Source organism: Aphis gossypii, chromosome 3, assembly GCF_020184175.1.
Source record: "Aphis gossypii isolate Hap1 chromosome 3, ASM2018417v2, whole genome shotgun sequence".
Classification (NCBI taxonomy): Eukaryota; Metazoa; Arthropoda; class Insecta; order Hemiptera; family Aphididae; genus Aphis; species Aphis gossypii.
In genome coordinates, this window is record NC_065532.1 from 17,713,447 (window position 1) to 17,740,736 (window position 27,290).

The following is a 27,290-nucleotide window of genomic DNA, read 5'->3' on the forward strand; positions in this document are numbered from 1 at the left end:
TATTAAGTTTATTAATTTATTTTGTTTTGTTTGTTAATACTAAAAACTCAAATTATATTCTTTTAGGAAAGTTTATTGATGTATTAAGGATCATTGTTATGTTTTTTTTTTTTTTTTTTGAAAACGATAAACAATCTCATGTTATTTTCTAAATTATATGAAGACACTAAAGGCAATAAAGTCTCTTCATAGGATTTTTTTATAAAGTGCGAATGCGAAAATATAACAATATGAAATTGAATATTATGCAGCAATATTTTTAAATATTTCAACATTAATATTAAAATTTTTATTTATATATTTTTAGTAAATTGAAAAATGGTATATTTATTGTTAATAATAATCGATCTGTTAGGAAAAAATATGATAGACTTCTATAAATAGTTTAATTATAGTTAGTATTATTCAGCTCGTTCATCTGCGGTATATATGTATTTTTATTCTATCATACTGTCTGGTTATCTATTTTTTGTGGGTAACTTAAAACTAAAAATTCCGTTATATTATATTAACAATTATTCAATTTGTTCTAAATTAATCAGCTTTTAAAATCTGAATTTATCATTTTATTATAGATTTTAGAAGCATTGTATACAAAATGCGGTACAAGAAATGCATCATAATTGCTTTCATAGGAATTTTTATATGTAAATAGATACATTGATAATTTTATATTGTTTAGATTTAGTACATATTATACTTTCTAATCTATTTCAATTCTATTGGTAGTACCTCTACCTACTTCATTTCATTATTGGTGATCCGAACTCCATACATTCCAAATACGTCATATTATAATATAACATGGAGGAATTATACTTTGATCTTTCGACTTCATGGTTAAGGTTATTTTATTTTATAGGTGTTAAATAGATATTGATTTTTTTATTTTATTTCTATTTAAAAAATTGAATTTAAAGTCCATGTTTTGTTGTACCATATTACTCATATTATTGTAGGATTATAAACATACAATATAATATTTAAATATATTTAAAAATTAATATTAAACTAAGTATTATTCAATTTTAGTTATAAATACCTATACGAAAATAAAACAAAGTTGCAATTGCACAGTTCATCAGAATTATCTTCATTTTTTTAGCGTAGATATTAATTAATAATTAATATTTAGTAAAAGCTATTAAAATGATATAGTTAACCATAATTGTATGATAATACATGTTGATAATAGTATATTATACTTATTATGTGGATGTAGATTGTAGGTACGTAATTATTTTATTTATCTCCTACGTGTTTTTAATATACATTGTACATTTTAATATGTGTATTAATTAAAATATGACTAATTATATTCAATCATGTTAATTTTGGTAATTGACTAACTGGTTTTTCAATTGGTTTTCTTAACTAGTTAGTTCAAAATATGAAATCTTCTGTTTTAGATATTAAGTAAATCACGATAACCTAACTTAACATAACTCTGTTGGTAAGTAAATTGTTTCTATCTTTTCGTTTTAATTTTTTTGTGACGGTTCACGGTAACATAAAATACATCTATCTTTAGATTGAAAATTAAACATGAATACAATTTGAGATTCCATAAGTCCTCTAGAGTCTAGAAAATTGTTTATAATAATACGTTAATTGCAACCAATCACAACCATCATAAACAATTGTAAACTTTTAAGCCTATAGTAGGACTTACTGAAAATTTATATTAGACGGAATATGGTTTTAAAATAGCATTACAAAATACCACCGTCTGTATATGTGGCTGCTTTTAGGCATATAATATTAAGTCTGTTTTTAAAATTCGATAAAAAAATAAACATATACTTAATAAAATATATGAATGCTGAGTGTACAGCATTTTGGTCTTTTTACATTTAATTTAACTAAATGTCAATGACCTTTTTGTCATGCAGTATTTTTATATTGCATAAAATTAAATATATTCAATGCAAATTACATATTATATTGTACTACATATATAATATATATATATATATATATATTTAATATAAGTATTTTTGGTTTATAAGCAAAATATGAATCATAAATTTATTTTATATATTTGAGAAACTTATAAGAATAATTGTACTTGATGTTTGATGTATGTCTTATTATCATGAAAATTCTATTGACACGCTCTACTTAATAATATTAATTTTGGAAATGTGTTGAAATAGACTGTAGTAAACATTAGATTCGGCTATGTGTAATTTTGTTACGATTGTGATACAAGTGTGTACCTACCTCTATATCACGCTAAATTTTGATTGATGCGTTAGTATAATTTTTTAATTAACGTGTAAAATAATTATACTGAATAAATGCACAATTAGTATTGCCATTGGCTATGACCATACAACTCATACATGCAAGAGCGATACGGATACACATATTATTATTATAAAGTATTTAGAACAATAATTATAATATCTCGTGACATATATATTTATATTGTGATTCAGTGCACAATATAATGTCTATATTCTATAATACTGTGATGATGAGTTAGTCACATTTTTGCCAATCTGCGAAGCAGATCAATCCAAGTATAATATAAGCAATTAATAATAATAATGGACGAACGAGGCATCATCCAACTATCTAAGTATTGGATCGTGTTTTAGACAAACGATTTGTAATTTGCATTATTATTTATTATATTATAATAGTTAATAATTTTCGCTTGCGCACGTTATTCGTATCATTCCAATTATTATTGTTTCCACAATCATAATCGCACTCGCATACTCGAGTTCCAAGGTCGGCTGTTGTTCTAAACGGAAAAAAAATATAAACCGAACGTGTGTATGCTATAATATTTTTGTGCGCCGAGGTAAGCCCACGGTCGATTAAAAAAAAAGATTTAAAGGTCTTTGGCGAACGTTTCGTCGTAGCACCGTTAGAAGCCAAACAAACGGACTTTTTGACCGAACCAATCGCTTTACTGTTCAAAAAAAAATTTAAATTCTAATCATCGCCCCTTTCGGTCCGTACAAAAAAACCTAGCGAAACATACAACGAAAACCCGTCGTCGCCGTCGCCACCACCGGTGCCGCCGCTTTCTTCTCGGCGTGTAAAAATAGTAAACTGCTCCGCGTCCTCGTCTCCCCTCGTCGGCTCCGTCATCGCTATTACCGTACGCTGATACAGAGCGTTCGCGGTGCGTCGCGAACGCTCAACCGAGAACGTCGCGAGCGGCGAACCGTAGACGAGTAACCAGCAGCAGCTGTTTGCCCCTGCCCCTGCCCCCGCTCCGGCCGCCGTCTCGGGCGGTTTCGCGTCGCCGTCGACGGCGGTGTGGCGTGTTCTCTTTTTCGTATTTTCTGATCCGACCGCGGTCGGTGGGGGTACCGAACGGAGCGCGTACGCGGCGGCCACACCACACCGGCGGCCGACCACCGCCAGCTGTTCCGCGCAGCCGGACACAAAAGAACGCGACGCAAACAGTGTTTGCCCGCCCGTCCGGTCGTCAGTTCGTGCGCGGTCGTCGTCCGGTGTGTACGTCGTCCGTGTTTAGTGCGTGCGTGTGCCGTCTCGATTTGCGTCCGTCCGAGCTCAGTGTGCTTTTCCGTTTCGTTTTTTTCTTCTAAAATCGTTTCTCGCCTCCGATCGCTTACGGTTCGCAGTCATCGTATTGACCAGTGCATTGGTGTTGTTCGATTCGTGTTAATATCAGTTAAAACAGTCGCTGTACGTCTTTCGCCGAAACTCGGCCCTCCCCGACGGTAAGCTGAGGAGAGCGTGTCTTTCGTTTTACTCATTTTGGGCCGTTCTTACAATGTTCTGTTAGTGCCTGATTATGCTAACCGATAGAATTCTACCGGTTAGTCTTAACCGACACTTAACCGGACATTGTAAGAACGGCCCTTAATTCCTATTTTGATGTTTTTCCCGTTCACGCACCAACCGTGTCATTGCTCTATGGTCGTTATATTATGTTCCGATCGGTTTTTCTCGGACCGCGAACAACTTGTAACAGTGCTGCGGGTAGTATATTGGTGTTCAGCTAACGTCATACTTTAAGGTGATCACCGGGAAGAAGCGTACTCAGTACTAGGGTGATGGGTGATTCTCGACGTCGAGATGATGTGATAAATCGGCTTGAATAACAAACCAAACACCCACCACTCCGCACGTTCTCGGTATCCGGTTAAAACCGCAGCTTGCTGCCCGCAAACGGCATTTGCATATCCTTCAGGGTTAGAGTAGGTTAGGTTAAGACCGAACGCGTATCGTGTTCGCTGAATGTTTCTCACCACACGTCTTCAACTTCAACGAACGCCTAAAATTCGTTGTCGTAGTGAAGTAGTATAATATGTATCTAACGGGTGAAAAAAATAACCAACACGTTAAATTGTTTTAATTAAGTACTCGAATACTTACTGTTACTACTGTAATTACATCAACATAATAATTATGTGGGTATGTAATCAAATTATCATTTTTCGGTAGGTAACGTTTAGAACTGCATTTTTTTCCGCTGCATTTTCGTTATCATAAAATTCTCGACTTTTGAACTTGAGCGGCTGCACGCAATGACATATTTTAATTACTACGATTTTTACGTGTGCAGTTCGAAGTACCTTCGTAAATAGTACCTATTTAGTCACAATCGAAATACAAACACTGTAGGAATGTGTGATTAACTAATTTAACTGCTAATCTTTCAAATCCGAAATTTAATTAGAATCGACTAAAGCGTGCATAAAAAACAATATTATCTCGTTCGAAATCGTCCTACGCTTCTACTGAGATTTAGTATACAAAAAAAATACTCAAACACGTTTTGTAGGTGTTAACAACAATATACAATTGTGTATTAGCCTACTACGTGCGAGTTGTATGTGTGCAGTGCATTTGAGTGCGTGTTGTGTAATCGTCTAAAGGGTATGATTACGGAGGCCGAGTAGAATATATTGAGAAATAACGGGTGAACCAAGCGAGGGTACTCCCCTTCGACCGAAACAATTCTGGGCGCAACCATCCGGGATGTCGGGTATCTATGGCGTATATCATGAGAGTACTTTATTATGTACTTACTTGTGTCTACACCGACAGAAACCACCATAATCTGCGTAGATTTGCAAACATTTAATCGAAAGTAGAAATATCAACTTTTCCAAGATTGATAGTGATCCATGGAGAATTTGGGCGCAACGGACAATATTATATAATAACACCATATCTAGGTATGGGTAAAAATTCTAGCGTTATCCCCATAGTCACTCGTACTACTACAGCTACTACTACTATTACTACTATTATTATTAGTTATTACTATACAGCTATTACTATAATGACTGTTGCAGCAGGGCGACAGTGTTATCGTGTCTCGAGCAAGGTAACGGAAAATGAAAGTCAACCGAAATTTCTCAATAGTTTGACGGTAGGACGTGCAATTCTGCGATTAATTCGTTTTAGAAAACTGCGAAGTGTCGATACATTTAATATTTGAAATACTGTACGATGATTGTTTATTTTATTGGTTATACAGTAGTATTATTAACTTCGATTTGGTGATTAATATATACCTTTTCACTTAGGAAAAATCGAAAATGTGTATGATTTACTGAAACTGGTGTTATAATTCTGATTATAATATTATGTATCGGGTGGGGATTACGTTCTAATCCTGGTATTTAACGCTATTTAGAGATAATCGTTTTTATTATGCCATTTAGTGTTCGTCATCGTCTGTAGACTGTATTTACTACATAAATGGAGTACGTTGACACAGAAACATGTCGATAAACACTAATAAACACGATAATTATGCATCAATAAAGTTGTTGATAGATTTAGACGAGTTTAAAAAATCAAAACTCTACAATTTTACCATAGGTTTATGTATGATTAATAATTATTAACTATATGGCAGTTAAACGCTTTGAACGCTACCAGTTGGCTTTTAGGTTTTTTTGAATAGGTATATAGACTTAGATCGCATATTAAACGTACCGCAGAGTTCATGTTCCTATTATACTCGCAATTACTTTTTCAGACACGATACTATGTTTACCGATTTGTGTTAAGCATATATAACGTGCAGGTACAATAACAAAAATTATTTCTTTCCATTTGAATGATATCGCACAGCTGCAAATACTGTAATTTTTACAGTGTAAAATATATACAGTTGTAGGAATGGTAACGTCAAAAATAAATGTTTATTTACAAAAAATTACTTGGTAATTGAGTAATTCCCAAAATACACATTAAATATTCAATAATTAATATGTTCTAAATATTTTAGCTATCTTATGAAAAATTAGAATGACTTATTTATATACTTAAAAAAATTTCATAAGCTTATTTAAAATATAATATTCTTTCCCTTATTCTTTTAATAATGTTCTTTCAACAATTGTTGTTTTATATGTATTTATTTCATTTTTAGCCAAATGTATTTATCGTAGTAGGGTTAAAAGTCATACAAGGTTATATTTTTAGTGAATATTGCCATTTTCTATTGCGTCGTTATTATGCATGAGAATAATCAATCATTTTGTTAATAATTTTATTTATTTTACTCAGACATTTTTGAATATTGGTTGTTGATATTATGCATTATTAATTTTATGGTTTTGTAGTTTCATCAGTCATGACTGTATTTATGTAGGTATAGATATATCTGCCATTGTTTATCTATTCATATTTCATACATTTGTTGAATAACTTAACAACTTTAAATGGTTTAATTAACTCACTAAATTACTCTTTAATTGTCTTTAAATTATGTTACCTAGTTAGATTTATTACTGAATTTAGGTATTGTGTAACTGCGTTTTTAAGTGATTTTTACATGATAAAATAATTAGGTTATAATATATAGTAAATAGTAGAAATTCGTTGTGACAGTATCTTAAAACGAATGAATTGTTTTTTATTCACCTTAATGTAAACCATTAGCAGGTTCATTAATTTTATGTTTTTCTTAACAAAACAATACTGAACAAATTTCAATTAATATTAACATTAACAATAATAGTATTTGATTTTGGAACTTAGAGTGCATAGAAAATCAGATGCGGAGAGACATTTTTTATTTTGAACTTAATTGTTTTCGTATCTTGTAATATAGTAGTATGGGTCGTGTCTTTAAAACTCGTAATTTTACTAATTTATAAATATTATTATCATATGAATTACACGTTATTATATTTTGATTACTGTTGTTCGTACAATTTGAAATGCACTATTTATATAATTATCTCGTACAATTAACTATAGCCTTAATTAAATACCCATAATGAAAAATTAAAACGCTCATTTACGCAAAACGAGTTCCTTGTTAGTTATAGTATGGCGTTTGCAAGTCGTTCAGTTGTAATGTGCGCTTAAGACCAAGAGCAATGACGGGGTAATGGTATGACGTGAAAACCGGAAAATCGTGTACTTAAGTAATAGGTGTTTTTATGATGTATATTATATAGCTATTGGACGATAGCAGCTATAACTATGGACGTAAAATGAAAATCTGTTTCGTCTATTACCCGGGAAAAGCTACACAGGTTGTACCTTTGGTCGCAGCAAAAGAGGAGGGGGAGGAAGAAGAAGAAGAAGAAGAAGAAGAAGAAGAAGAGGACGACGGCAACGTGAAATCCGTCGTCGACGACCACGATAACAACAATAACAACAGCAACAGCAACAACAAAAACGACGACGACCACGAACTCGACGACGACGTCGTCATCTCTCAAGAACCGGCGCCGTCCGACGACATGAACTCGTACGAGGCGAGTTGGCAAGAGTGCCGTCTGAAGTGGTGTCTGCGGTCGCGGAGCAAGGAGCGTCACGATGCGGCCGCTGGTTGGACCGAAGACGACGAGGACGACCGCACCGAAAGCGGTGGCGGCCGAGGCAGGGCGCAGGTCGTCCGCAGGAACCCGTCGGAGAAGCGGCAGGCGTGCAGCAGCGACAGCACGGGCAGCAGCCAAGAGGAACAGGACGCGGCGGCGTGGGCGGCCGCGTCGGCCCGCCGGCCAAAGGCCAAACCGCTGAGCCGCGTACAGAGCGTTCGCCACGACACGGCCTCGCACCGATACCGAACCCGTCAGCGGGTGGCCGCCGAGATTTTGGACGAGCAGCGGGCCGAGGCGTCGGCGGCGGCGGCGCGCAATCTGTGCCGTTCTTCCGCGGCCAAAATCAAGAAGAGCCTGTCGTTCCGGAACCCGGCGCCCAAAAAGGTGGCCACCGGTAGCGACCGTCTGCTCCGGACCGTTGCCGACGACGATCACTTCCATTACCACTCCCATCACAACAACAACAACAACAACAACAACAATATCATCGACAACCGTCAACCGCGTCGCCACCCGCACGGCAAGGACAAAAACCATTCTCATCATCACCACGATAACGGCGATGATCTACAACAACAACAACAACAACAGCAACTGCTAACGGCGGCCGCGGGCACGTCCTTCGTCACCGCCACCACTGTGGCTGCTGCCGCTACCACTGTGTCCCCGTCGGCCGCTAACGCCACTGCGGCCGATAGTGGCCAAGACAATTTCGCCATTCCTAGGCCCAAACTCATAGTTCCTGTACACACGTATGGTCTCAGAAAGCGCAGGACCGGTAACACGATCTCATCAAACCGAACCGCCAGCGACGTGAACGCAACTTCCGTTTCCAGCACCGTCGCCTCCTCTTCCGGTAGCTCGTCCAACTGCACATCCACCTCCGCCTCCGACACGAAAAAACATCACAACTCGTGTCCAGGTAAAAAAACAAATTTCTTTAACTATTATTTTAATATATACGATGATATCATCCCTACATGTGTGGTGTGATTCGTAAAAAAATGAACAAACATAAAATACAACGCTATACTCGTATATCGGTGTATCTCGGTTTTGTAGTAAACCTGCTGCTATAGCAGTATTAACTACCTACGCTGATAAATCGGCATCGGTGTACTTCGCTTTGTGTATAGTATACCGATATGGGCAAGCTGCAGACGATGCTGCGATCGGATATATATAGCATTTAATACATAATTTTCGAACGTGGTTATTCAAACTACTCTTACTTTTCTAATATCTCTTTGAAAATAATCTATAAAACTTAAATCAGTCAGTCAAGTAGTTTTGTAAGTCTAATTTTTTTTTTAAATATTTCCCTGTAACCAACAGCAACCATGTAAAAAAAAATTATACGAATTTCGTGAGCTAAAAGAAACTCATGTGTGATCCATTCTATAGCACCTTAAAAATTGAAAAACAAACTAAAAATGCCTTTCCGAGTCTCAAGGAATCTATATTGATATATCTATTATTAAAATCGGTCCAGTATAGTTTCTGAGATTACGGTGAAATATACAAATACAAACATTAAAGCTTTATAATATTTGTAGTTAAGTCAATTCCTATCCTAACACTTTAATATGTGACGGTAACGGTGGTTTTTAACGATTTCTCAACGTTTCGGTGTGTGGCAAACTGCTTTTACGATTTCGGTGCGGTAACACCGCATTTCATCACGACAATTGATTATTTTTTTCTTATAATTATTCATTTCCGATTTATAGTCGGAACAAGCATATTATATTATATTATATTAACGCAATGGATAAAATATTGGGTATCAAAATCAAACTGAAATTGTGTAATATGCGGTTTTGAAATAGCCACTGTAGTTGCGCGTATCACCTACAACATAATAATAATTTACGTTTTGATGTAATATTGTATGAATTAATATTCCGTAGAATTCAACCGTTACATTTATACATCATAATATTAAAAGTTATAACAGTATTCAGTTAAAAATCTGACATTCTACTGTTTTATAATACTGATAATGTAATTTTATAAATCGATTACTCAGTATTGTGTCTCATTAGTTGGCAATCCTATATATATTCGTATTTAATTGTAACTATTACAGTATCTTTAATTATATAGCTGGTCATCATCGAATAATCATTATTGTGCCATCGCTATCAAAATAAATTATTATACTATAAATATAGGGTGGACATGGTAAGACGATTAATGACTTCAAATAATGATATAGATAACCCGTAGCTCTAAAATTACCATAATATTTAAAAATATTTTTACTTCAATCACAAAAGGCGCTTCTTATTTAATTGTAATCAACCTTCTATGAGGAAAATACCTTCATCCACTATATAATAAAAAGTGTTTGTTTTTTCCTTAGGTGTGTTATATAAAAACACACAAATACGGTACCTGTAATACGTATGTTGCGTATATTAATGTTATTAATTATTATTTATTGGATGAGGTGTAGGTATCTAACTTGTCAACAATGTTTACCTCAGTGTGTGGTAACTAAGTAACTAAAAAACGACTTAGAATTTTTAAATGTTACATGAACGTACATCCCGAAATTCCCGCTGTGTGTCACTGTTGGTGTATTCGTAGTTGGTACGTATTCATTGAATCAGTGTAGTATCATAATATTATTGTCTTGTTTGTAAGTTAACTCTAAATGAGAAAGTTTGAGGATTTAATGGATAAATTAATGTAAACCAGAATGACGAGAAACCGTGTAAATTTCTGTAATATATAGCCATAATAGATACATCTTTGGTATTTAACATAAGATATTTGTATTACATAACAATACGTGTATACAGAAAAACTAACTCTTGCGATGGAAATAATAACTTTATTTGACATATTATTTTTATATGTAATAGGTTTGAAAAGAAATGTCGAAAATGAAAGTATTGTTTTATTATATTATTGTGTACGTAAAATTTAACTCAAAGCGTGTTTTCTATGTCTATTTTCGGTACCTATCAATGAATTCATTTTAAATAGTGTATTGCGCATCAACAATTATGCGGTTCGTGGTTAATTTCATTTACTTTCACTCTGTGAATCTTCTATAAAAATTTAAAAAAATAATCAATCCGTAGCATGTTACGCATTATAATTGGGTCAGAATTTGATTCTCCTATGCATGACGAATTTAATTGATGTATTATAATAATATATAGACATTTGTTGATCGTAGAGTTTGCAGATCATTTATCGTTATGGAAACTATGGTGAAATTTTTTCGATGCATTCTAGACACTTGTTTCAGGAAGATTACTTTTAACTTTCGTCAATAGAAATTTATTATAATACGCACAGATAATAATTTTGACTTTTGAAAGTTAACGAAATCGATGTATTAATTTTAATAAAACAAAATTAACATATCCCTCAGTTATAAACGTGTGATGAGAAAATGAAAAAAAATTAATTACCTAGATAGTTTTTTTATAAATATAAAATGCAAAAAGCTAACACACCTTAACTAATAATGTAGTAGGAAAGTTATAGGTATAAGACAAAAAAGGTTATTAAATTAATTAATCCCTTCCCCACACAATTATCAAATAATATAATTTTAAAACCATTCTACTTTAAACATAATATTATTGGATATATATACTGTATAATGATTAATGATCTATATAGTTGCTGAATGCTGATGATCCGATAAAATATTTTATTGATCTATATCATATCGATAACATCTAGGGCAATAAAAATCGATATACTTTGTTAAAAATAAAGCCTGGCATCCACCCATTTATCGTCCGTTCGGCGATGTCTGTAATCCAAAACCATTGTCAAAAATATATCGTTCGAAATTAAATTGAGGATTATCTATTACGCTCAACTATTAGACCCGTATAATACATCATATTTGATTGGAAGAAATATCATTATTTTTGTAACCAAAATGTTTGTAAAAATAAAATATTGTGGCTTACAAAAACGCGTGAATAGTATCTGTTCATCAGTTATAATATACTTAACTTTATTAAGTACTATTAGCATATTATTATTACGATAATGTAACAACCATAGAACCATAAAATTACTTAATATATATTTGTTAAAAATGACATAGTATAGCCTAGCTACATGTATATTGTATAACTTGTATAGCTAGTTCTATGTAATGTCATCACGCGATAAATATAATATAATATATAAGCACCTACTATATGTTAACCTGTGTAATTAGAAGACAAATGTAAAACGTGAATTCCGCACGCGTAGGTTGACACTTTTGTTTATCAATATAGATACATAATAATAATAATATTACCATAATACCAATATCCAAAACCATATATTATATTTATAGATAATGTAATATAAAAATATTACATTAGGAATGCGGTTTCGGGTTCTTGGGCGTATCGGAAATTTAATGTTTATATTATTTAGGTCAAGTAAAACGGTGGAATATGATTCGGATATATTTATTTATATTAATGTCTACAGTGAAGCGATGCATTTTCGTATGACGATTAAAAGTGAAACCCATGAGTTGTGGAGAACTCGCCGAGTTTAGTTTGAACAATATGTGTTTAACACAATCGTACACACTGGTGGTGCTTGTTGCAGGAAAACAATAGGTTTCGGTGACGACGAGGGAAATTGTCAAAATGTTGACCGGACGTTTGTGCAGGCGAAATCATCTTTCGTATTATATACGACTGCAATCTAAAATTTTCCACGGATTCGATGGGTACTCGTAAGGAAACGAATTGTTTTTTAAAATGTCGCGTTTCGGATTTTTATAACGACCGCGACATGTTACATCTCGCACAGCTTACTGGCGATTATTATTCTATATAGACGAATATCGTGTTCGAACAAAAGCAGCTGCGAGGCAACACCCCTACACTGAAAAAATAATATTCTCGTATGGTCATGTTGCTATAGTTATAATATTATGTAGATTATATAATTTATAACAATATAATATTATATTATTATATATTATATCATTTGAACGGACATTTTGGACTGTCAGTTCTGTTTATAGTGTGCGTAGGAAGTTGTACCTAGTATGTTATGCATGCATTTATAGTCGAGCCTCTATACTATGCATATTAGTTATTACAACGAAAGTGTATTTTTCTTTCGGAATTTCGAATGACTCATGAAACACGCTTGTGTATTTTAATAAATTATGTATACATATAATACGTCGTTTACCTGTATACATATCATAATACTCGCAAGCGACTGTCAACATTTTCACTATTTTGTGCTTTTTGTGGTAAAGATTTTCTGTTTGATGATTTCATACAAAGTTATTATAAGTTATAGACGAATAAATTATGATTTTTAAGCAAAAAAAATGTTTTCTCAAAATAAAAAAATTATAATTCTTTATAACCATATAGATTAGTTGGCGCGACTAATTGTGCACCTGCACCGATGCCGTGGTAATAAGGTCGTTCTGGTGTTAGAAAGTGTTAACCTTGATCTCTCTCTCTCTCTCTCACCGTGTTCCGTTCGCCTCCGCCACACAAGACACTGCGAAATCGCCCACCACCTATCCGGCAAGCTCGCGTGTTACAATATTTACTATCTCGCCGTCCGAATCCTGTCCTTGCCACCTCGCGATTTCAACGCGACACGCACTAAATCAAACGGTCCTCGGTCAGTGGTTCGCTGTGATCCCTCCCTACTTTAAATTAACGAACACTGCATATTATGATGGTGATCTGATGATCCACCCTCCCTTGTATAAAACGTGGGATTGTTAATTATTGGCTTTTGCAGTAAATTGTATCTTAAATAACGCTCCACACATGCTTTTTTTTGTTTACGGCTAAAAATTCCGCAAAACTCCGTTCTTGATAATATGTGGTGTGGCTATGACGGTAGAGTTTTCTGTTGGATAGCCCATCTGGATACAAATCTATGTTTTTAATTTTAAAACGATTTTTTTTTTTTTTTATTGCGGTGACTGCAGGTTGATTTTCCGACTTCCATTACGTTGCAAAGTTTTAGAGATACCGTACAAGCGCGTGCGATAGCTTTCCGATATTATATGTACAATCGTCAGCTTTAAACTCTCGCAAACATTAATAATCCGAATAATCCAATTTAAATCGATAACCGCACCAGATATCATGAAGTATAAGTACATTATCTAATACCATGCTCAACAATTTAAAATAATACTCATGGTTTTCTTATTTATATAGATCGACCGACTTGAATAAGTACGTGATACTAAAATTATATATTAGCACATTTGTGTATACGTCATAAAACATTTATTGTTCGCAATAACCGCGTGTAATGAGTACATATTTCATACGCCGCACGCGTCCTTGGACACACTCCGTTTGATCGATCAAGGGCTTTTCCTTATGTACTTTCAACCGCACGACTCGTCTTCGTCATTGTCCTTTTGACATCCTCGTATAATATACACGTCTCCCGATGATGTCATAAAAATATTATCGTAGGTACGTAGACCGCGGATACAAATATACGATATCATTAACCCTCTCATTGCTAGTTATTATTATAATATTATAATATAGTGAGAACCTTCTGTCGCGGTACTTTTGTATTATACCTCACGAGATGGTTATAGTTGATGGCATTGTTGTTTCCGCTGCATGATGTAATTTTAGCAATTACAATATTTATTCTACGGATTTTTTTTTGCGGTCGTTCCGCTTCCGGATGATTTCTGTTCGAATTTTAAAAAGAAAAAACCGGTACCCTGTTCGTCCGGTTTTCTTCACGTGTCTCGATTGTGGATAATCTAAATAATATCCAAACGTGAAACGATTGCGTTTTGTGTAAAATAAACTTGAAAGGACACCACATCTCTCCCTGTGTTGTTTCCATATTATAAACGTGTACAAAATAGTAAAGGCTTAATTTTAATTATAAAACAGATTACGAGCATTTTATAATGTGCAACAAATTACAGTTTTTATATGCTCATAACCTGTTTTTTAACTAATACCTACATCAATAAAAGCCTTTAAGATACTCTAGGTAATAATTGTATTACTTTTAAATGTTACAATAGGTCAAATAATTATTACTCCAATTTTAAAATAACGCAGTAAAACGTACAATTTTCTATTTTGCATGTTTATAGGACGGAGATAACGCATATGGGTGCGGCATCGTCTTAAGGTACATTGATTAAAATATATATTACATATATATTGTGTGTTCAATACCGTATAGTGATTTAAATTAGTTGTTACGTATGTACACGATGGATATTCAGAGTACCTATCTATCTATATTTTATCGTTCCCCCACTATTCAATGATATATTATTTGTTACTGTATGATCTCCGGTTTGGCTCTCTCTTCTTCTCCTATATACATATTTTTATATGCCTGCGACATCGTTTAACGAGGTTTAAATATTTGCTTCCCGGAGAGAAATTGGACCGTCATAAAAATAGCCCGTGTTGCTATATTTCCGGGTTTAAAAAAGCACATTTATTTAATATATATATTGATAGTCTTCTCTTGTGGTAGGTACCTACTCCTAGAATCTATATTGACCTAAATTATTTTATAAGGTTTTACTTTTTCCTCTTTGAAAACGAAAATGTTTTATTGAGTTGTTTATCCAAACATGTTCCATCATTATTAATTGTGCGTAGAAAGAACAACCGGCGCGTCTATTAGCTTTGACCGATGGGTAGTAAGTAGTAAGTACACATGTATGTACTCATCTAATATTATACTGCAGTGCAGGATGGTTTCGTATAAATTCCGATCTTACGACTTTCTAAATAAAACCTTATTGATTTTTCCGCACGAGTACTCGGGCAGCTTGGGATTCACTATAGTATGACTATCACATATACATAGATAACAGGGTAGATAACTTATACATGATGGGAAAAATTAATTTAAAGTTGCATACATGTCATTTGTTGGACATAGGCGGAAAAAAACATCTTTGATTTTTCGTAATGCTTATATGTTTTGTAATACGGCATAATTTATATGATGCTTTGATTCTCCGGTTCCCACACCTCTCTCAATACTTACTAAATACTATTTCACCGTATTTTATGCATTCGAATTAAAACATTGTTGAATTAATTAAACGATTAAATTTACATTGGTTGTAAGGAAATTGTTTATTATAGTTTATTATAATACTTTTGTATTAGTTATTTGGTTAAATCATATTCGTTTGACTAGATCTAAATCTTGGTATTGTAGATGATTTTTGGCTAGTTTAGCTTATGCAATAAAGATTAATTTTTTTTTGAATTACATCACTTTTATTATTATCAGTTAAACGATTTTAACAACTTTTATAAACATATTATATCGGTCGTGTTTTATTATAATATTTGTGCCTTAACTCTTGTAGCCACGAATCATGAAAAGTGAAAACCATTACAAAATCGTATACAGTATGTGATTCCATAGTATTACACAGTTTGTACGTATCACGGATAAAAATATAAACTCCTGCTTTAAATAGCACATTTACTGCGCGTTTCGCAATATCGAAAAATGATTCTCCGCGATCCAACCACCTCCCTCGCGCTACAGTTCGTCGATTTCTGGGGTCATGTACTTACACTGGCAGATTTTGTAACGTACAAAGTGTAATACTATTATAATCTACGGTTACAATATAATATTATAATGTATTGCGTTAATACCGTTTACGCTGGCAACGACTTGGACAAACAGTTCCGTTGATCTTCTGTCCGAAGCAAGTGGGAATTCCTTAACTTAACCTAACCGGTGTTTGCAAATTTGTATAACCACCCGGAGATCCTAAACCGTTTTTATTTCGTTTACGTAAAAAAAGGTTGTTACGCGCGTGTTGTTATATTGTTTAACGGTGTAACGGAATTATACGACGATGCACTGCTGCATGATCGTCGTTGCTTGCGCGTATCATCATTATATATATCGCGGTCTATTGCGGCATAGGTAGATTAAAATTATTGTATTGTGTTTTATAATATTTGTATAAAATAATATGCCGAACGGATAATGGGGAATGCAAAAATCGAACAGTAATATCCAATTTGAAGATTGCTTGTTATCGGATTTCGTAATGGCTTCTGTATATTACCGCTACACGAAATCCAGTTGCGAATGTCGTTTAAGTTTGGATTACCGTTGTGCCTTGCATTAATTCCATTGCGACTATTCGTATGAAATGAATACATTTCTTCGAAATAATAGTGTTCAGTTATAAATGTAGGTACAAAATATAAGGTAGGTAGAATATACTGCAGTGTATGTGTGTGAATCATTGATTGACATATTTCGAAATTTTATCAATTTTATCGGTACTGTTTGTTTTTTTGTCGTTGACGGCAACTTTGTATGTAATGGTAACAATTTTGTATTGTGACATCTATAATAGCAAATTAATATACCTTGGCGTTATTATAAATTCATGACTAGATTCGTTTCATGGATAACGTTGTATAACACCTGGATTGCTATTTTAATTATTGTTAGAGTTGTCGAGACTAATTTAATTTGTTCATATTATTTTATGGGTTTTCAAAAACTTGTAATTATTGTTTTGTACTATTTAGTCGTAATAATACCTAATAAGCTAATTTTACTTGTTCTATGAGAAAAACATTGTACACTCAAAATATTAGAAATGAGGTACTACAAAATAATATTATATGGGCCTGTTATCAACAATTAATGCTGTAGACTAAAATAATTTTGTACTAAATAATTACACAGATTTATGTTTTTGGTTAGTTTGCCGACGGCGTTTATGAATTGGGCAACTCGGGCCATTGTAGTTAAATATAATTTTGCTAAATACATTTTTTTAATATTATTATTCTAATTTTAAAGTATGTACACGTTGGTCTGTTAGTCATAACACATGAATAAATTATATTATATATTATTTTGGAGAAGAGCAGAGATTTAATTACACATATAAAAATATACGAGGTATATTATAGATATATTAATAAGTGGTCTTTGGCGTATGATAATATATTAAAACGAAACTAAATAATTTTACAGAAAATTAATGAGAATTGTATAAAAATAAAAACTGGATAGATGAACTTCCTCAGTTACTCCTGTTACGGTTGTTCGCAAAAAAAAAAAATAATAATCTGATTTTTAATCTGTTTTTATATCCTTAACTTACTAATTTACCATTCGCATCTGTCGATGACCCGTGTGAAACTCTAAGAAAAAACTCGCATTTCAACCAAGTGGTTAACCTGATTATCGTACGCAGGGCAGTCGTAAATAGGTAGTGAAAACACTATACGCTAAACAAAAAAATACCTTTCGACAACAAACGCCGGTATGCAACCTGACTTGCGTTTTGTCTATATTTATGTTCCATATTTGGTTTCGGCGTATAGTCAATATATTTTACCTTCTCGTGAGTTACAAAATAAAGACTCGCGTTGTACATGCCAACAAACAAACTACGAATACAAATATTTTTATTTTCAAATGTACGCAACCTGACTTATAAATATTGTAACAACTATTTTTCCGGATGTAAGAAACATACAATTTAAACAAAATTATTTAAATTCCTCGATTGTTTTGGTTAACATTTTGCTTCAGTAAATGTACTACATGCATTTTTTTCATCAATTGCCTTGTAAAAAAAAAAAAAATATTTTGCAATATTATTCACGTAAAAAAGTGGTATCTCATACCAGTCACATAAAGGAATTATTCATACATTAGAGTTGACTCTATATATATATATATATATATATATTATATAGATAATATGATACATTATCTGCCTCGTGTAATGATGTTATTTCACTTTTATGACTGCGTCACGATAGTTTTTTCATCCAACAATTCCTGATGCACAATGGAAAAACAAACACTGCTCCAGCAATGATCACACAAATTATAGTTGATGTCTGAATGCTGCCCTACTTATTAATTTAACCACTCGATATAGTAATGATCACAACGACGTTAAGTATACTTGTATACTATTAAATTATGAATCATTTCTGTTTGAGTTATTTTGAATTTCCATGATCATTGAAATATAAATAAGTATATATATATATAATATATATATATTATACATATATATTTATGTTATCTCGAAGCCGTGTCTCTTGCCATACTCTTCTCTTCAAGTAGGTTCATTATTGTATGATACTTTCCCTTCTTTTGTAGGTACGCACTTTCTTTATTTTTTTTTTTTTTTTTTGAAACGATTTAATGCCTATATAGTAAAACACCATAATATTATATTGTATTTGAATTACGTCAATCGGTATATTTTGTTAATTAATAATTATTAATGACAGATATAGGAGTAGTAATATAGTGACTCGTATTTACGTTTAACTTATTATCATCGGTGCTCTATATTTTATATTTTTTAATTAAAATATACCTATAAATGTTTTCTTTATTGTTATGACTTTCACGATTAGTATTTTCGTAAATGTTATACTTCTATTTGTAATTTGTGTAACTATATAAGAGCGGTTTTCAAGAGATTATTAGCATTCCTAATTGAAATTAATAATAGTGAGTAGTGACTTATTATTCGATGTATGTTTTCGCAATTATTTGTTTATTTAATTTGTATACATACATTAATTTATAGTTCAAACGGTGCTTGCCTTACTTAAAAGCTACGCCAACCTCAAAGGTATACCAATACATGTAGTTTACACAGTTTAGATTTGTGAATACGAATATTAATTACATGCATCTGTAATATTTAGTTAGTGCTGTTTAAAGAAACCTACCCAAAACATTCGGTGTATAGTTTAATCAACTATGAATGATAATACATTAAACGAAAATTACTAATTCTAAGAACTCATAACCAATAATGTAACAATTTTAATATGGAGGATAATTATGCGTTAAAATAATTATGACAAAACATTCTGACTCACGATCCATACATAACATTTTTAATTAAAATTCAAAGTAATGTAATTTTCTTTGTACCGTTTACGATTGTGGTACATAATATTATTATGACAATATTACATTATTATATAATAATATATCAATGTTCATATTTAATGGCATTTATACCGTTATTATTTTATAATTATATACTTGTAGGACTCTAAAATAAGTATATTGTAATATCTTAATTTATATTAAAAAACGTCGCCACTCCCTGCATGTGTTGTTTCCATCTTACAAACGTACAACATAATAAATTTGCGTTGAATTGATCTTTGATCAAACTTGAAGATAATATATAATATTGTCCGTGATTTCTTGTTAGTTTTTCACGATATTTAAATTTTTTTGTGAGTTATAACTTACAAGTAGGCAGCATACAAATGATAAAAATTCTTAAAATTAAAATGTAATACATTTTTTTTTTTGTATAATTACAAAAAGCGTAATCAAATAAAAAAAATATTTTGATTATTTATTCGAATAATATTCAGTCGGTTTATTAGGTTTGAACTCTTCTTATGCTTTGCGTCTATTTATCACTTATCAGTTATCACATTTTGGTCTTGACCTTACATTTTAAACTATAATAACATTGATATAAACATACGTAAAATTAAACGATAAGTACATACCGCGAAAAGTCGTTTAATTTTCTACTACAATCACACGCCAGAACCGATTATGGTAGTCGGCATATACCGTTCGATTATAATAATATTATTACTACTACAAACAGTAAAACTTCGTTGTTTCCGTTTACCGTTTCCCAGACTGGCGGTGGACTTGCGGGGGAACCAAAACGGTTTATCATTCGGACCGTTGCGGCGTTTGTTGAGTATCGCAAAATATGTAATTTTTAATAGCTAGTTGGTACGAGTTAAAACAATACATTATTATGATACGTGACGTACCTATTTAATGCACTCATCGTTTATTATTATTCGCCCACTGGTTTGCACGTTTTTGCCATAGGTATGCCTCTAGGAACGATTCCTCCTTATTTTTGTTGTATACAGTGCGTTTGGCCGTCGTGGTGTAATTTACACATGCGAAGCCTTACTAACCTTCCATACGTGGAAGTGAAAATCCGGATCGATCATTTTATTTAACTCCACCCAATGCGGCCTTTCGTTCGCATCTATCCCCGCTCTTGTCGCGGTATATTTGCATGTATTATAATGTAATGCCCTTTAAGCCATCTGTTTAGGTTAGGTAGGTTAGGTATATACCTATACCATATACCATATAGCAACAACCGGGTTTACGCAGCTGCGCGTCAACTTTAGGCGACGTCCGTGTGCCTTTTATCGTATAATCTGATTGGCCGTTGTAATCGTGGTATCCTGGCGATCTACCAGAAAATTTCCGAGTTGAGCTGAGTTCAACTTTTAACAACAATGTTTGGTGTATGTTTCTTATTTTACGATAGCGGTGGGTCTCCTGTTAAATTTGCACCATCTCGTTATTATCATGAGATGAAAATTTCCCACAGAACTCTCGTCACAGTGACTTTGTTGTGTAATGTATGTACTTGTCGAGTAAAATTTTTTACGTTTTTTTTTCGTTTGTTTTTCTTTTTTGTTCACCCATTGTCACAGTATTATACATTTCCACGTAAATATTGCAATGGCGAAATTACATAGTTCTGATCCCACTGTAAATTCTCGATTTATAATCTTTGTCGACGGCGCCGTCTTAAACATAGGCAAGGGTTGGCGGCGGCGTGTTGACTGTCGATCGAGGTCGGATTCTTACCTCCAAACAAGGCCGCACTCTTTTAATGTATAAATATCGTTTACGAAACAATATTACTATGTTTATTAGATTTTAGTTGAGTTACATAATCAAAATCATTCGTATATTGTTGCGTATTATATTTATATAACGTATATGATGGTTGGTTTACTCGATTCTCCCTTTTATCCTCTCGATAAGTCTAATTGTATTTTTATTGATTAATTTTACGCTTATCTTAAAAAAATATTGTTACATTTTTAAGTCGATCAATATTTATTGATTCCTAGTAAATAAATCTGTACCTACATAAATATTTACAACTGTATACAACTCTTAACAATACAATTTATTATTTTTTTTTTATTTATTCATAGATTTTTATTTTAAAAGCATTAATTATATTAACTAACGTTTATTAACATATTTTCAAAAACAAATTACATCATTTCCTATAGATAATGCTGAATTAATGTCCAATAAAATTACAACCTAACAATTATCATTTTAATAATGTAATGGGCTAATGTTGTTATTCTTACTTTGGGTCATTAAATTAAACTGTTTTACATTATCACACAAGATCAATTCCTACTCGTTTTCTATTAGGTAAAAACACATTTAAATATATTATGATTAATTATCAATAGTGAATAGGTCACGATTAGAAAAGTATCGACTATAAAGGTATTGCATATAAATAAATCGTATATTGACTGTTATAGTACTAATACCTAATTTATAATACCTACTAGTACTACTATGTAAATTTAAGTAAAAGTTATGATAAAAAGTATTCCGTCAAGCCTAATTAGTAATTACAGTTAGGAATTACAATATGTTTTGTTTTAAGAAGCGATTCCACATTCTGTTTGCATGCTCATTTGTCGTCTTTTTTGTCCCGCTTGCTAATCTATAATATAAAATATAATGTATTCGAGTACATCATTTTAGTGTTTGTTTCAGTCTAAAATTTGTATTTGACCAAAAACAATTATGGGCATTTTTTCTATAATTTTAAAATGTATTATTATTCACCTTTTAAACTATCAGTGGTAGTGGCATTTTAGCCGTTAGTCGTATATGGATGGCGGGAAAATAATAAACATTTAAATGTTTTTATACAACTAATATTTTCATTTTAACCAGAATAAATAAAATATAATATTGCATAGTATTAGAATGTCTATGAAAAATGGGTATCTTATATTTTTATTGGATACCGTGGATAAAATTAAAACGGCACACGATCAATTTGTGTTAGATGATTACACCACCGCATTTATATAAACGTTTCGATTGAGTTCCGCCGCTTTATGGCTGCGATAATCATCAAATATCGTTCACCAATGTGTATTTGTGTACGGGATTTTTATTTTGACATATTATGTTAACCGTTACTGGAAACTATAATAATTAATAGCAACTATGATAAAAATATAAGATCACAACGTGATTATACCTCGACACCTCGTGACTTGTTCGATTTCGTCTATCGACATTGATGTTATTTTTAAATATCTGAACAGAAACTCGTTTATTTTCACATACCGTATATATTTACCAAGAGGCAAGAGCAACGTATCTCATTATCTTTGAAAAAAAATGTTGTATCGTCAAATAAGTGCCAATAACTTTTGATTTAGATTATCTTTTCGGAATTCTATTGAGGTGATGAATAATGAGTAATTAATTAATTAACTCTATTATTATATATTGAATCGCATTTTCCATTCTTTCATCGTTAAGTACAAACACAATGAGTGTTATTGTGCTACTAATTATAATAATTAACAATATTTTATTGTTAGGCTGTAGCCTTGACTGTGTTATTTACGGTAAACTGACCGATTTTGTTTAGAATCTTCTCCGCGAAAACTTCTTCCAAAAACAAAAACAAAAAATTAAAGAGTGCACAATAATATTCTAATCAAACGATATAGTAAAATAACACTTTTGTGGTATTAGAAATTTTTGAGCGCTCTGCCATAAATAATCCCTCTACATTTCGATATTACACTGTTTTCATCAACTTCTAATATTTTTTTTTTTATTTCACTACACATAAATGTTCCTATGGAACCATTTTACAATCAAAGTTCTTTTATTTGCAAATATTTATATTTGATATACTTAGTTAATTTTAAAATGAACCATGATTGAAATTTGTAGGTGTTTTTTTAAGGTTTTATTAGTTCGTACTTACATTGTTAAGACTATCACATCTTTTAATCCATATGAAAAAAAATGACAATATTTGTTTTTTGTTGTGTAGGTATTTTTCAAACTAATTTTGCTGCGCGTGATCGTCATCGACACTTTCGAATAATAAAACACGCGTGATACATTTTGCACCGCACAACTAGCAACCACAAAACACCCACTCTCAATACATAGAGTGATTCACCAACATAGTCATCACCATTATTATTCCTTGTCAGTTGTCACGTAAACATACTGAATTTATTCAAATTATGATTTTCAGTACTGTTGAGACTGTTAAGTATATATCTACTAATAAAGACAGAGTTTACATAATTTCGAGTACCAACGCCTCCCCTCCCAAAATCAATTGCATAGTTACGCTCCTTATTACTTATATTTATGCGCAGTTACTCGAATATATTATATATAATACTATCATGATATTAATTTCAACATGAGACACCACCAATAACCGATTTCTTCATTTCCACCTTGACCATTATTGTCGGAAAATCGCGAAAAAAATCTTGATTCATCTATTACATTGTTAAATGACACCTAAACAGTTTATCGTTGATAGAATATATTAGTTTGTAAACAGTTAACTTAATTTTATAGTATTTTTTTTTTTTTTTTTGACAAGCGTGCTACGTCTGCGTGAAATCATTGTATTGTTCATCATTGTTTGTTTAAATATTGTGTTATATTTTTATTTATTATATACCCATAGCCCATAGGTATTATATTATGTACAACTACGATAATAATAAAACGTATACTGTAATCCTAGTCTTATTGTTAAAGAATTATATAATTGCTAATTTTGATTTAATACTCGTTTAGTCGTATAACTATTAGTTATTACTCGTATTTATTACTGTTGAGTGTAGACTGAAAATTCGAGTAGTTAGAAGAGAACCTAACATGAAACTGTCTATACTCGAGGATAGGCAAAATATATCACCTAATGTAGTTCCAATACAAAATACATTCAATTTGAATGAAAAACCACATAATTGTATGCTCGTCATAGAATTTTTTTTTGTTTTTTTGTTTTTAAAGAATTATTTAAGTTATGGTAAATAAATGTATGCTTTAATATTATAGTACCTACTATATTTATAAATCATGATAAATATTAAATATATTATGTTATAAATTCAATAGTATTATGGAAAACTTGAGAACAAGTCAATGCGAGTGCGATACACTATTTGAAAAAACTTATATTTTTAAAAATATATAGTCATTGCCCCAAAAATATAATCAAAAAACCAGATCTGCTGGTGGGCTAGGTCGTTGACATTTCGGTTTGGTACTCGGGAGTTAATGCTTTATAGATAAGAGCATGATATAAATAACCACAACTATAACCTATCATACTAATATCACCAAAATTCAAACGTGAACATTTTATTATCAGTTATTGTTAATTTTATATTTTGAGTACTTTCGAAACACAAAATACTTTTTAAAAATGTATTTTAAATACATTTAATTGGAACACTGCCCATTCCACTTTTATAAAATTAAAAAGTTAATTTATATATCAAAATTTAATTCCCCCATCTTTTAGCACACGCTCTTGCTTAATCGCCATATTATTATTTTTATAAAATAATTATAAGAAGTGTATCTATTCTTGCAATACAATTTTTTTTTTTAATAAAAACCAATCTTTTACTATAAATTATTTGGTAGGTGTTTTTTTGAAAAGCTTTCATACTTATTTATCAAAATTAAATTTACGAGTTATTCTACCTACTTTAAGAACTAACAATAGATATATAATTCATGATGATTTTTAAATAATACCGGAGAAGCAATGCAAAAGCAGTTTTATCTAGTGGACCTCGCAGAAAAAAGTGCCACATTTTTTAGAAATCATTAATATTAATCTATTAAAATTGTGTTATTTGTAAAAACTGAGTAAAATAAATACTAAACTAAAATATAATTCATGAAGTCACTCTGTATTATAATTATGTACACATTTATGTATAAATATATATGTGTATAATGTATATGCTTATATGTATTTATGTATAATGTATATGTTACATTATTTCATATTCGTAAAAGTAACATGTTTATATGCCGTGAGATGGAGCTGACGACGCTATTGCGATGTCAAATAAATAACTACTGAGGTCTGAGGTTATAAGTTATAACGTTATGCATACGGTTCTTTTTTTTTTTTTATTTTGGATGAGTTCGAAATCGTGACTACTACAAAAACCGCTGCACCGAGGCAAAACTTGGTCATAAACTCATAACTAACATGACTAACATGTGTCCTCGTTTGATCGCAAAATAAAAATACAGCTAGACGATAATCATGTTTGTCAACAGTGACTGGTCTCCGTATATATTATTAGTATCATATTTATCGGTTGCGTTATAACTTTTATTTTATTTTTTGTTCATATTATAAAATGTATTAATGTTATCGCCCAATAGAATTGACATTTGTATATTATACATAATACATTATAATTATCGTACAAATATTTTATCTCTTATAATCAAAGGTTATAGATCGAAACGATTTCGTTATAATTATTATTAATAATTAGTAATTATCAATTTCTCTAGAAACAGTAGTCAAGCATCATTGTAATATTATACTATATTTTAATTTTGACTTTGGTCTTAAGTAAATCACATTTTTGCACATTTTTAGCAAACAAGTGAGAAAATCGTTTTTATGCAAACTCAACACGATGTGGTTAAACATTTTGTCGTTTCTAGACCGCACACAATCGATAAAAAAGTACCTACGTATGGTAGTATGCATCATCACAATGGATGTCTTTGGACGGTGGCGCACTTATTACTTCTTACTACTACCTACTGATAAATCACAGTCTCTGTGTTCCCGGATATCGTGGATAACCGCTGACGCTCGCCCGTTCGTGAATCGTATAGAAGAAAATATATGTCGTAACTCGTAATTAAATTGAAAATAATAATAATAGGAATAGAAGCATAAAATAACTGTCTCTATATGCTCGCGGGATGTCCTAATAAATACATTTCTCGGGTTCGGTGTTTCCGCTTGACGGCAATGACACTGTTTATTTTTATTATTATTTTTTTTTATTTTTTTTAACTCGTCTGCTTAGGCTCGTCCCACCGCGCAACAACAAAACGACCCATTCAATATTATCGTATATAAATATTATTCATAACTGCTACGACAGTCTATATGATAAAAAAAAAAGAAGTTCACTAATGAAAGTTATACTCCTACAACAACACCAATCAACGTTGTCGCTGTCTTGGTCGCGCGTCGTGTACCTACGACTCGTGAAATCATTGTGTCCAGTCTTGGTAATAATAATTAGTGGATTTCAGTGAAAGTGTGTGAGCAATGAGAAACAAACGGTCCCCTGTGTGTGAAATGCTCACTCTTCTGTGTCCCCGCCTACCTCTTAAGCGCTTTTTGTTTTCTTTAGCCAGAATTCGAGTTAACGTGCGGCTATTGCAGTATTGTCCTGTTCTCAAAAACATAGCTCAACATTATGACGACCCCTGGGGAGGGGGGACAAATATTTCATACATGGTAAATCCATGATTAAAATAATTGAATACCTACTCGTATAGCGTAGTATCATATAATATAAACGGGGAAGCACAGCTCCATATATCCCCCCTTAGAATCTATTA

General features: G+C 32.1%; 1 protein-coding gene across 4 annotated transcripts in view; it reads left to right on the forward strand.

Annotated features, from left to right (window-relative positions):
• LOC114124896 (cGMP-dependent protein kinase, isozyme 2 forms cD4/T1/T3A/T3B) overlaps positions 1–27,290 on the forward strand; it is a 166,154-nt gene that overhangs the window by 117,660 nt on the left and 21,204 nt on the right. The window contains exons 1-2 of one of the 4 annotated variants that reach the window (XM_050202827.1): positions 3,417–3,704; positions 7,413–8,703. The exons of the other annotated variants lie outside the window; for them this stretch is intronic. Coding sequence (XP_050058784.1) covers positions 7,449–8,703 — 1,255 coding nt within the window. The 5' untranslated portion in view covers positions 3,417–3,704; positions 7,413–7,448. Of the gene's footprint in view, positions 1–3,416; positions 3,705–7,412; positions 8,704–27,290 lie in introns of those variants that run through there. 4 annotated transcript variants of the gene reach the window in all.